General features: G+C 41.7%; 1 protein-coding gene and 1 pseudogene across 3 annotated transcripts in view; one reads left to right on the plus strand and one right to left on the minus strand.

Moving 5' to 3' along the window:
- plxnb2a.1 (plexin b2a, tandem duplicate 1) overlaps positions 1 to 12,014 on the plus strand; it is a 232,844-nt gene that overhangs the window by 198,904 nt on the left and 21,926 nt on the right. For all 3 annotated transcript variants that reach the window (XM_086270118.1, XM_086270120.1, XM_086270119.1), the window contains 9 exons: positions 164 to 346; positions 1,365 to 1,476; positions 4,045 to 4,260; positions 4,353 to 4,436; positions 7,874 to 7,969; positions 8,416 to 8,552; positions 8,645 to 8,745; positions 11,086 to 11,315; positions 11,785 to 11,966. In XM_086270118.1, the coding sequence (XP_086126244.1) occupies positions 164 to 346; positions 1,365 to 1,476; positions 4,045 to 4,260; positions 4,353 to 4,436; positions 7,874 to 7,969; positions 8,416 to 8,552; positions 8,645 to 8,745; positions 11,086 to 11,315; positions 11,785 to 11,966 (1,341 nt within the window). The remainder of the gene's footprint in view (positions 1 to 163; positions 347 to 1,364; positions 1,477 to 4,044; positions 4,261 to 4,352; positions 4,437 to 7,873; positions 7,970 to 8,415; positions 8,553 to 8,644; positions 8,746 to 11,085; positions 11,316 to 11,784; positions 11,967 to 12,014) is intronic.
- On the minus strand, positions 6,858 to 7,854 carry LOC147310082 (uncharacterized; annotated as a pseudogene).

Here is a 12,014-nt window from a genome sequence, read left to right on the forward strand (position 1 = left end):
TATTTTCTTTTGGTTCTTCAAGATCAGTAAATACAACATAGAAAATGAGTCAGTCGCACAATTTCACAGAGTTCATGAACTTTTTCCATCCATTTAGGGATCATATTGCTTTTCTTGTTTCTCGAGTCAGCCTATGTTCTTACTCTTCCTTCCTCCTCTTCAGCCTTTCATTCGGCACAGAGATTACCTGTAAGACTGGCAGGTATCGTGGGCAGAAGGTCCCATCGGACCGCTTAACAGTGACTGTGAAATACGGGACGAACACCACCAAAGACATCCACGGAGCCTATCAGTACTCGGAAAACCCCAAGATCACGGAATATAACCCCAAAGCCAGCTTCATATGGTGAGTGTGAACACATCACACGCACAGTTTTGCTTGTTTGAGTGAGTAACAGCCCTCAAAAGGACGCCTGACACAGATGTAGATGATGAATTCAAGAAAATTGTAAACTTGTAAATTGTAAATTTGATCTGTGTATCTTTAAAGGTCATCACCTTGTGCGTTGCTTGACCACTGCTGCTTTGAAATCAGTCTCTCAAAATAAAATTTGGGTTTTTGAGTTTGGAATGGAAGTTGGATGAGGCGTGTATTCAAATTACAGACACATGTAAGTGGTTATATCTGGGATTCCAGAGATGGATCTAAAACTACAAGCAGCACTGGAAGTGACCCAGAGCAGCAGATTGGCGCAGTCACCTATAGTTTTCATGGAGCACGCCATGTTGCAAATACTTGCTAACTAATAACCAATCGGTAGTGCAACTTGAAAAAGAGCAATACAAACAGGAGGAGGATGGAAACTGTTCACCTTCAAAGTAGAAAGTTATGCCTTACCACTGTAATCAACACATTTGAAAGGCACCATTTTTACTTTGAAGGTGAATCGTCTTTATTTCCAGTTAGCCTCAAACCTTTAGTGAATAGCTAGTGAGTGTTTGGATACAAGTCGGCATCTTGCAAACTGTGGGTGGCTGCAGGATTCTGCCACAGAGGTTTTTGGTTTAACAATACCTCTGTGACCATTTTCACCTAGCAACATTAACTGCAGGGAGTTTTCCAGCTGGTTGCCAACTGCTCTCTAAGCCTTTGACTGGTACACCATCAGTCTACAGCCTTTTTCGAATAAAAACTCTGTAATGGTAAAAAGAAAACAACAAAGCCAGAAACATAAAGTACTCCATGTGAGGCATTTTTGTGTTGAGGTTAAAGGATGTAATAAAGTTGTCTCACTTACATTTAAATTTGCTGTTATTAAGCATTTGAGAAAATAAAGAGATGGAGTGAAGCTAAAACCTCGCCCAGATGTAAATCCAAGTCCTTAAAATTGTTTATAAGCTTATTCTTTATTATTTTTGTGTAGCGGTGGTCGAAAGATTGTGGTGTCTGGAAGCGGGTTTGATCTCATCCAGAGAGCCATGATGAAAGTCCAGCCCTCCCCTGACGAGTTTTCACACAATTCACCGCCTGAAGAGGTAAGAGCTGGTGTCATCACACTACGAAAAAGCAGTGGTTGGAGACAGCCTTGCAACCTAAATGAACTTGCAGCCTTGTTGCCTTTGAAATGGTTGCTTTGAAGACGGGGATCAGGTCTGTGGCCACTCACTGTCAGTTACTGTCACTGAGGCATCAAAGTGGCAATAAAATCGCTAGAAAGCAGTCAGTTTGCAATTAAATGGGGTAAAATTTGGCAGTGTATTTGTGGTAATATGGACATTAACTGACAGATCAGCAGCATGCAGATAATTTCTCATTAACTACTTACATCCAGACAGCCAATACCTCAAAAAATTTGAAACGGAAATTCAGAAATCTTCCACAAATAGTTACATTGATGACAAATGACGAAAGCACTCAGCAAACCCTGCTTTCATACAGGAATATAGCTTCATACAATCAGTATTATAGTTGAGTTAAGAGCCCTTTTCTGCAAAGAGACTTGTTGCAGACGAGCTGTGCTCATTGGCACAAACAGACTCATTTAATTGCAACATGTTTGCAGTTGGTTTATAAATGACATTGCAGTTATTAAGAAACCTTTGCAAAAATGTCTGTGATTCCTGCAGATGTTTGGAGACGAGTTGCCTGAATGTGTAACTGATTTATATCTACTACAGTGGAATTATGTGTGATGTATTATTAAGCTCTCATAAGTAGTAATATACCTAATAAGCACCTAGCAAAGTGCTAAATGGTATCTGATTATTCTGCTTCTTGTGTTTGTTTTGTTTTTTTGTCAACATGATGAAGTGTATCAGTGTACCAACACAGGCATAACAATACAGTAGCTTAAGCACTTAATAGTGAAATAAAGGAGTGTCAAATCGAAGAATAAGAATTTGCAAAACCGATTCAACTTCATTTTCCACAAGAAAAGATAAATGACCAATTACCCTTAATTAATCTTTTCTCTAAATTTCCGTAAAAATTAACGCTGCTGTTGTGTGTTCTTTAGAAAATTGTATTTGCTTTCATTTAAAAATGTCATATTGAATGGGTTAAAATACATGTGTCATTGTATTTGTGTGAATCTGGAACATTGTATGTTAGTGGACATCAGCAAAACTGCTCATTTAGATCCGTAGTGTCTGGGTAAATTGTGACTCAAAAGGGGCATACGTAGAGTGTGTCTTTATTATAACTAGTAAGGCATTACAATATGTGGCCAGTTTTACTGACAGCGCAGTGTTGTACAATTTAAATGAACAAATAATTGCTAAAAATAGCCAAGTATTCACCGTTTTCGTCTTATATTTTGATCTTTGTGAGAAAACATCCATCGCGAGAGATGGTAAGACCATGTTTCTTTAGAATTACTTGGGGCGAAATGTGCAGTCAGTGTGACTGTGAGGATGTTTTTAATAAATGCAGAGTGTCAGCTTGATGTACGTCAGTCTGCAGCCTCATCTGCCGCTTGTTCTCGCCGAGCCAAAAGCCTGAGACTGAGGGAACAGAGCAACGCTGCTATTTCACTGCTGAATAGCTTTGAGTGACAGAGACTCTTAGGAAAGATTCACTGCAGGGGAGAGGAGGTGAAGTCGTTTTATTGTCACTTCATCAAAAGCTGCTGTCTGAACCGGGAAGAAAGAGAGGGAGACTCAGTGGGGAGGCAGAGATGGGGGAGAAAAAGGAGTATGGGAAAGAGACAGAGGAGGAGGAAATATGAAGAAAAAGTTAAACCTGCGCTGTGATTCACTGCCATCAAACTGTCTGCAGGTTAAAATAGAAAAAGCTGAATTTAATCTGACAATAATCGATTTTTTGTCCACTCGAGGGCAGCAGAAAAGAGGTTGTTTTCTGTATTTGAATATGTAGATTTTATTGGACATTCTGCTGTCAATCTGACACCATTTCAATAATGAATTTTGGCAAGCTAGACTTCATATTTAATGAAGAATAAAAACTCTTTTTGGGTTCCTTGTTTTTGTCCATGTATGGTAGTCATCTCTTGACACTTTAAACTCTAAGCTAAAGACTTGTAATGAATAGAAATCCAACAATCCAACAAAAGCACAGAGCTCAGAGAGGCCAGCCTCCTTTTCACTTTTTTAAGCTCTGTTTTTGGTCTCCACACACTCAGTGTTCACCAGCTACTGAAAACAAACAAAATAATTAAATACGTTATATATTGAACACCTGCCATTACTCGCTGGGACACTTGGAGGTTGAAACAACCTATATACCTGACTCTGATTGTTTGGTTGTACAGCCAGGAATTATCTGACAGCCCTGTTATCTACTAGGTATCTCCTTGTATCCTTGTAGCTCCTATTTTGGTCTCCACCGCCTTCTCAGGGAACTTTTGGCTTTATAGAAGCTAAATGCTCCACAGTAAAAACATCATTATAAAGTCTTTTTTTTTTTTTTTAAATCAGCTGACAGATGTGTTTTTGTTTTTGAAGCAACCAAAGCCGGGGAAAGTTTTAGGTCTGGTGTAGAAGATTTTTACAGAAAGCCGATTCTTTGAGCTTTACACACGCCTGGCTCATGCTTCAGCTGTTCTCACTCTGAATAATTTCACTCTTTTTCTTTTATTTGTCTAGTTTGTGCAGGAGGCTCTGAGCAAGAACGACACAGTCCTCCAGTTTTACTCCCCGATAGTGAACTCCAGCTACGAAACCCTCTCTCAGTCTCTCAGGATTTACCTCCAGCTGGACAATGTGATCGAGGAGCTGAAGAGCTTCAACTATCACCCCAACCCCACCTTCAACGAGCTCGCCAGGAACGTCATCACAGAGACCGGCATTATCATCGTGACTGTGAGCACTGATTGCTAGAGATGCTCTTAAAATCCCCTCTTTGACTATTTTTCTGTAAATGGAGCTCACTCTCATTTTCTCACTTTTGCCAGGGTTGGGGTTTCTCCAAGGCGATGACAGCCAAAGAGGCCCAGGCATTTGTTGGAGATGCCTCGTGTCACGTAAACATACTGCAGGTAAACACTGTCTGTTTGAGGAAAGTTTATAATGGCTTTATAATAAGTTTACACTGTAAACATGGAGCTGATGTTCACATTTTATGAAATGTGGAGATATGAGACGGTCGTGTTATCCATGTCTAACACTGCGTGGCTGTTGGCTAAACTGAGAGTATGAGTATGAGTCTGCCACGTCTGTCTTCCCACAGACATACAGGCTTCTAAAAATGCAGCATTAGGACACACTCAACGCTTGATCTCTCCTTTGGAAACAATTCAGTGAAGGCGCCGTCTCTTGATGAGTAGACTGCAAAGATGTTACGATGACAAAAACAAAACATCTTCCAAATCTTTAGTTCTGATGCACCATGTGAAAATACAGCTAAAACATATTTCCTCCCAGTTTATCTGCTTTTGTTGTATGAGCAAAACAAACACCACAATTTCCTTTTAGTTAATGCAGCGTGTTGTGTCACATTCCAGCTCCTTATATTTTTGGACTCTACTTGGATTTTAGTTTTTGCATCATACAGATTAAAGAGAAAAAATCCTCACTCATCTAAAACAAGCCGTTTTAGCCTGTTTTTCTTTAAGACCTGCGTGGGCTCCCTCTTGCCCCTCTGCTGGCTTCCAAAAACAGAAATCAATATTTCTAAGAATGTTTTGATCTGATTGGTTGACATTTTGGCCACTCTGTTATAAATATCTATTTGGATACTGAGCAAAAACCTCTTTATGTTGCTTCCAAGGAGCCAGAACTTCTTGTTATTTTAAAATGGTCCTGGTTTTCTTGTTCTCCAGACTTTATGAAGATCTTTCACCTTTTTTGTTTTTTGGGCGGAGCATCGGCTGCTTTTTTTACTCACTTTCAATCCAGGTCTTGTACCTGCCCATTTTCAGACGAATGCTTGTTGGTCACAGCACCTTAACTCTGACCTGTGAATCACTCAAGCATAAAAAGGCACCTAACTCGTGGGATGAACCAATGTTGTTAGCAAAGAATCAAATCGTTACTAGCAGGCTGTTGCAAAATACGTAATTTGTTCCCATTTCTTCAGTTAAATCACTAAAAAAATTCTCAATTTGACACCATTCGACAGACATAAAATATTCTTCCACTAACTAAGTGATTCCCAAAGAACTATTGGCTTGAAACCTGCCATATTTCAAGATGGTGTCAAGTGTATCTTGATATATTTGACAAAAGAAGAGATAGTGAGCCTTAAAAAAAACCCATCTACAGCATGTGATCCACATCTGAAAGTTGTGTCCTTAAGAAACAGGAAAAAAAAATGAGCAAACACGTGATGTAGGACCTGAGAGAAACATCTTGACCTTCAGATGATCCATCTGCTGTTTACTGAAGCCTCATCAGAAATGTTCTCAGTGGAAGGGCAGCTGTCAAGAAGCCGTTCTTAAGGAAACGTACCATTCTTCAGTATGAGAATGATCTCAAACACACTCTTAATGCAGTAAAAGCATACCAGACCACAGACCACAGCGTTGTTGAAGCAGTGTGGAATCATCTTGAGAGGGAACAGAACAAACGGCAGAACCATCAAAGAAGAGCTTTGAATGTCCTTCAAGAAGCCTGGAGAACTATTCCTAAAGACTACTTCATTTACTTCAGTCGGTTTTAGAAAACTCAAGCCGTGTTGAAGAATAAAGAATTTCAGGCTCACTACAGTTGAATTTTGGCCTTGTATTTGTTTGCTAAGAAATGAAGGATGACTCAAGGCTTTTGCATTAGTACAGAAGATAAGTGAAACTAATAGGTCCCCTTTAATTTTTATGAAAGTGTTTCTTCTTGTACTTGAGAACAGAAGCAGCATACAGGCAGTTAATTGACTGCAGTGGGTGTAAAACGATTAAACCAACAGAAATTATTGTGCTAATCGCAGCTGTTGCTACCTCCCTTTCTGTTCCCTTCTCTTGCACTTTAAATTGATAAAGTGAATGAAACGTGCTGGTTTATAGATTTTGTTTTTTGAATACCAAGATCAATCTGAGGGGCTGCAAAATTATCAGGTAAGGAAAAAAGAGGGGAAATGAGATGAGAGATGAGATAGCCTTTATTTGTCAGTTGCAGGTCTTTTGCCCACAACCGAGATGACAGACCTTGCCAATCGTACATACAATACACAAACATCACATTGGGGAGACAGGTCAGGCCATGTAGCGAGGAAAAAAAACATCGAAATGTGTAACACAGAAGGATAATACAGGAATGCACAGATATCAACACACCATAGCACAATAAACACAGACAGCAACATGGGAAAGAGTTCCAGTGTGTACATCTGATCTGCAATCTTTCCACTATGCCTCCAACTGACCCGATGTCCACATCAGAGGGGAGGTAAGCGTTGGAGGTGGCGCTGGATCCGGGGTAGGGAGGGTGATGCGTCAGTGAGTGCTTATCAGTATCAGTATATGTATGTGTGTGCGTGTCCAGAGTTCAGCTGAGACGGTGTCCTTCGCCCTGCCAGGCTAAGTAAACAGTCTTCCAGCCAACCCAGGTGGCCTTGTAGGGAATGGGAAGGAACAGACTCAACACAGTCGTTATCAGGGTGTTTTGTTCAGCTCCGGCCTTGAGCCCACAGCTGGCGCCGAAGGGGTATCCGCATTATAATGGTGATTTTTCTTTTACAAACAACTCATGAGAATTTCATGCTGTTTTTAACACTCCGACACCGACACTGGTCTCTCAATCTCCCGTTGGATACCTGCAAGTTTCTCCGTGATGTTATTTACCTTCAATTCCGTGGTCTTTTCACTCTTTTGCTCACAGAGCAGATTCTGAGACCGCACAACTGCAGCCAACTGATCCGCGATGTAATCCAGCTTCCGCCCAGAGGTATTGTTCCGAGTGGATTCTTCCCTGGTGTAATCCAATATACGCTCAGAGGTGTTATTCTGAGCCTTCACTGCAGCCGTTAGCGCCTCCAAGCTCTTAACCATGCTGCATTCAGTGAGCCCATTCTGAGAAGTCGCACCTCATCCCATCGTTTCAATCCCAGCGGGCAGCCTTGGGGGTGTTTGAACAGCCAGTTCTGCTTTCTTAATTCTCTGATAAGCCAGGGCCAAGCCAGCTCCGATCAGCAAGAACCCTGTTATCATGGTTCCGAATAGGTAGATATCTTCAGCGTCCTCGATCGACAGTCCCGCCAGGCACACGATCCTCCATGTCTGCCACCCGTCCATCGTGTATCCGGCAGGGAAAGTCCCTCCAGGGCACTCGGGCTCTCCCGAGCCCAGACTTCTCGTTGAGAAAAGGGTGTCAATAGCATTCAGAGACCAGCTGATCAAATATGTTCCAAACAAACTGTTTTGTTATTGTGACTCCAAAAAACTGTGAACATTTATCAGAATCTGTGTATTATATTTAGTGATGCTCCACTAAGCATGTGTTTAGTTCACCTGTGTGACTCTTCATTCCTGTGGGCCCGGTACAGGATGATAAGCTGATACTGGAGGCGCCTTCATCCCAGCCCAGAGCCAGATCTAAACGTCAGCGCAGAGACACAGTCAACGACCTGCTGGAGCTGGTGGTGAGCATGTGACGTTTTAAGCACTTTGGCAGCCAGGAATGATGCTACTGAAGGACATAGGGAAAGTACAGAGCTTCTTACGCTAGTCTTTCAGATCCTGTAAAAGAACAGCACTGTTGCTTCACAGCAAACCCACACCGGGCTCTTTGGTCTGATGTTACCACGCGGGTTCTCTTCATATCAAATAACATGCTGGGTTAACCCTGCTGATCTTGGCACAGGACGTGCTTGCAAAAGAGTTTTTTATCTCAAGCTTTTCACTTACTTTCCATGTTAACGCTCAGCAGTGAAAGAATATGGTTTGTGTTAAGCCTTCAGTAGGACAAGACTACATCAGAGTTTAAGAAGCAGATCCACTGAGTCTCATATGGAAGAAAATGTTTACAACAATGAAGATATAGAGAGAGGAGAGCTTTCAGGTTCAGCAGCATGTTGTCTGTCTCCAGGTGAAATTTGGCCACGGCGAGTGGGTTGTGGGTTCGGTCTACTACTCAAGAAAAGACGACATTCCTCTGGCTATAATCATCCCGGCGGTGATCATACCGATGCTGCTGTTCATCGCCGTGTCAGTCTACTGCTACAGGTTAGAAGAATATGAGGTCAAATAGACAAATTAATTGTTGCGTGCGCCAATAAACACGCTCCCTTTTGCTTTTTGGGTCTGTAAACAAACAGGAGGAAGAGTCAGCAGGCAGAACGGGAATACGAGAAGGTGAAGCACCAGCTGGAGAATCTGGAGGAGAGTGTCCGAGATCGCTGCAAGAAAGAGTTCACAGGTACTGAGCCTCACCTGAAAGCTGTGAAGTCACAGGTCTGGTGTTTGTGGCGAGAGTGATCACTGAAGCCGTGTACATGTCTGTTATGAATTATTGTTTGGTTTTGATGGAAGTGTCTCAGCATTTTCAGAACTGTACAAGTCTGTTCTTATCTCTGGAAGAAGTGATGGCGGTGGAGCTTTAAAAGGTTTAAAAGAAGCAATGGACATTCTAAAAGCATTAACATTAAAAGAAGACATTCATCAATTAACTTACAGTATTGACACTGACTCTCTTAAAGACTGAACCCGGCTGTAAACTCTGTGTACTTCCATGTACAAAGCTGAATTTTGTCTGCATCTCGTCACCCGTTGGGTTCACAGATTGGAGCACATCACCACTTTGGCACTCTGTGAACCTCTGCCAGCGGAGGTCAGCAGATCGTGCAGCGCTTTGGCTCAAACATCAGAATATTTCCCTTCAGGCCTTCGGTGGAGCTTTTTTGGCTTCATCTGACGCCTGACAAGGAACTCTGTTTAGGTCAGCAGGCCCTGAAAGCAGGTGTCAGTCAGGTGTCCATATTTATAAAGATGGAGACAAATAAACACACTTTAATTAATGGACTGGTTCAAGAAAATCATAAAAATATGAGTGCTCTGATGAAGCTTTGAAGCCCATGGGAGGCTCAGTCTTCTTCCAGTACGTACAGAGGCGAGGCGTTTCTCCAGTGTGAATACGCCTATAATCTTTTCCCATTCTTGGTACACCACTGTGGTGTTGGTGCATACCGTATCTGCTGCCATTTGAGTTTGTTAACTTCTAAATATCTGCATTTTGAACATCGTGGAAACTATAAAGAAGTTTGGCTGTTCCATTTGTTTATGTTACGCTTCTTAATTACAGTTACAGCTTGTTTTTTCTTGTTTATATGTGAGAGCTGCTTAATTAGCTCATGCTGATTAATGGGAGTCTTCACATTGGTTTACCATCAGAGATGGGAGAGACGCACTAATGATTTTCATGGTGACAAAAGGTGCAATAACAAAGCGAAAAAACAAACATAAAGCACTCAGGGTGACTGTTACCTACCATGAAATGTTCCTATAATTTTCCTGAATTTTCCTACACACAATACCACTTACAAGTTCTCTCCTATGACTATAACCTCTAACTTATTGATCTCTTCCAGTCTTTCAAAGCCTTTCCTTTAGCTGGAAAAGTGAGTACAGTCTGACTAAAGTTGTCTGCAGCTGAGAATAATCAGGATTGTTTTTGTCCTTAAGCTCTGGCCTTATTTATCAGGCAGGGATTTTCTAATGATCTAAGAATCCAGCGGTAAGCAGAGCCAATTAAGTCATGGACCCAAGTATGTTTCTGCTCCATCCAATTAAATCCTCTCATTCTAAATTCCAAATAACAAGCAGTCATAAAACTTAACAGTAGTTTCCCCATAAATGTAAGCCCCTGTTCTTTTGATAGTTTTAAAAGCCCTGTCGTGTCTCTGAGCCAAAGATTTTCACGGCCATGTCCTCCACAGCAAATTGAAGACCACTTTATACACATTTTAAATAGCAGCCACCTCGATTTGTGTAGTCTGAGGATGTCGCTTCCTTGAAGTTATAATTGGGACTGCTGGAAAAATGCATTGGAATTTGTGTCACATGCTTTGAGTGTCCAATAAGACCAAACCATTTGCATTTGATGCACCAACGCTGGAAATCAAAGTCTCTCTACATGAGTGCCATTGCATCTTGAGGTTCAAATAAAATGAAATTAGGATTTCATTCTAATGAAGTGAATGCTCTGCATATTTACAAGATATGAAAGCATGGAGACATGGGCCTACATTACCAAAGTTCTCTGAACGCCTCATGAAAAGCTTTTGAAAATGTAAATCAAATAAATTTTAAATAAAGAGAAAAAATTCAAGATGCACTGGTCCCTTCTTAAACAGTCAAGTGTGTGGACTTCACTAGAGTAGCTTAGCATGATCCTCAGTTCAAAATAATGCTTCTTTATCTTGTCCTGACCCTCAGTGAAGCCTTCAGTTTGTGGTGGCTCCTTTCTATTTAAGCCAGTTTTCTTCTGACCTGCGATGTCAGCAATATCAACTCTTATTGACATCATACAGAGCCAAGAGTGGAAAAGCTGCCTGGAACTCTGTAACTAGAGCAGTACATAAACAGATTATTGGAAATGTGTGATCTAAACATTATTGTCGCAGTATATATGAATATATACATACAGCAGAAGAAGAAATTAAGAAAAGAATATTCCTTCTGCTTTAATTTCCTGCACTACTTCTTGTTTTAACATGTTTTCACACATTTTCTGATGGGTTTTCCTTTTTGTCTCTATCAGATCTCATGATTGAAATGGAAGACCACACCAGTGACCTGAGCGAAGGTCGCATCCCCTTCCTGGACTACAAAACCTATACCAACCGAAATTTCTTCCTGCCCTCCAAGGACGGCGCCAATGACCCCATGATCACGGGAAAACTACAAATCCCAGAAGCCCGCAGGGCCACTGTGGCTCAGGCACTCAACCAGTTCTCCAACCTGCTGAACAGCAAAACGTTTCTCATAAATGTGAGTTTGAAGATTTGAAGTGGATTTTCCTCTTTCTCTTATGGGCGACCGTGGCTCAGGGGGTTGGGAAGCGTATCTGTAACCGGAAGGTCGCCGGTTCGATCCCCGGGCTCTCTGTCCTGGTCGTTGTGTCCTTGGGCAAGACACTTTACCCTACCGCCTACTGGTGTTGGCCAGAGGGGCCGATGGCGCGATATGGCAGCCTCGCTTCTGTCAGTCTGCCCCAGGGCAGCTGTGGCTACAATTGTAGCTTGCCTCCACCAGTGTGTGAATGTGAGAGTGAATGAATAGTGGCATTGTAAAGCGCTTTGGGTGCCTTGAAAAGCGCTATATAAATCCAATCCATTATTATTATTATTATTATTCTTCCAGCTCAGTTTTTTTTTTTATTTTCCTGCTTATTTTTCTGTCTTTGTATCTATTTCTATTCATGTAGTTATTATCATTAAATTTACTGTCATATGTGTAGTTTATCCACACGCTGGAGAGACGTCCAGACTTTAACGCCCGGTCTCGGGGTTATTTCGCCTCTCTGTTGACGGTGGCGCTGCACGGCAAACTGGAGTATTACACGGACATCATGAGGACGCTGCTGCTGGAGCTGATGGACGAGCATGTGCAGAACAAAAACCCCAAACTCATGCTCAGGAGGTGAAGACAGGACAGAGACTCGGTGGTTTATTCTGTGAATGTCGTAGT

Source organism: Aulonocara sp. 'chitande type north' Nkhata Bay, linkage group LG17 (genome assembly GCF_057382095.1).
Source record: "Aulonocara sp. 'chitande type north' Nkhata Bay isolate Kocher_YH1m ecotype deep benthic linkage group LG17, A_spYH_male_GT1.1, whole genome shotgun sequence".
Taxonomy (NCBI): Eukaryota; Metazoa; Chordata; class Actinopteri; order Cichliformes; family Cichlidae; genus Aulonocara; species Aulonocara sp. 'chitande type north' Nkhata Bay.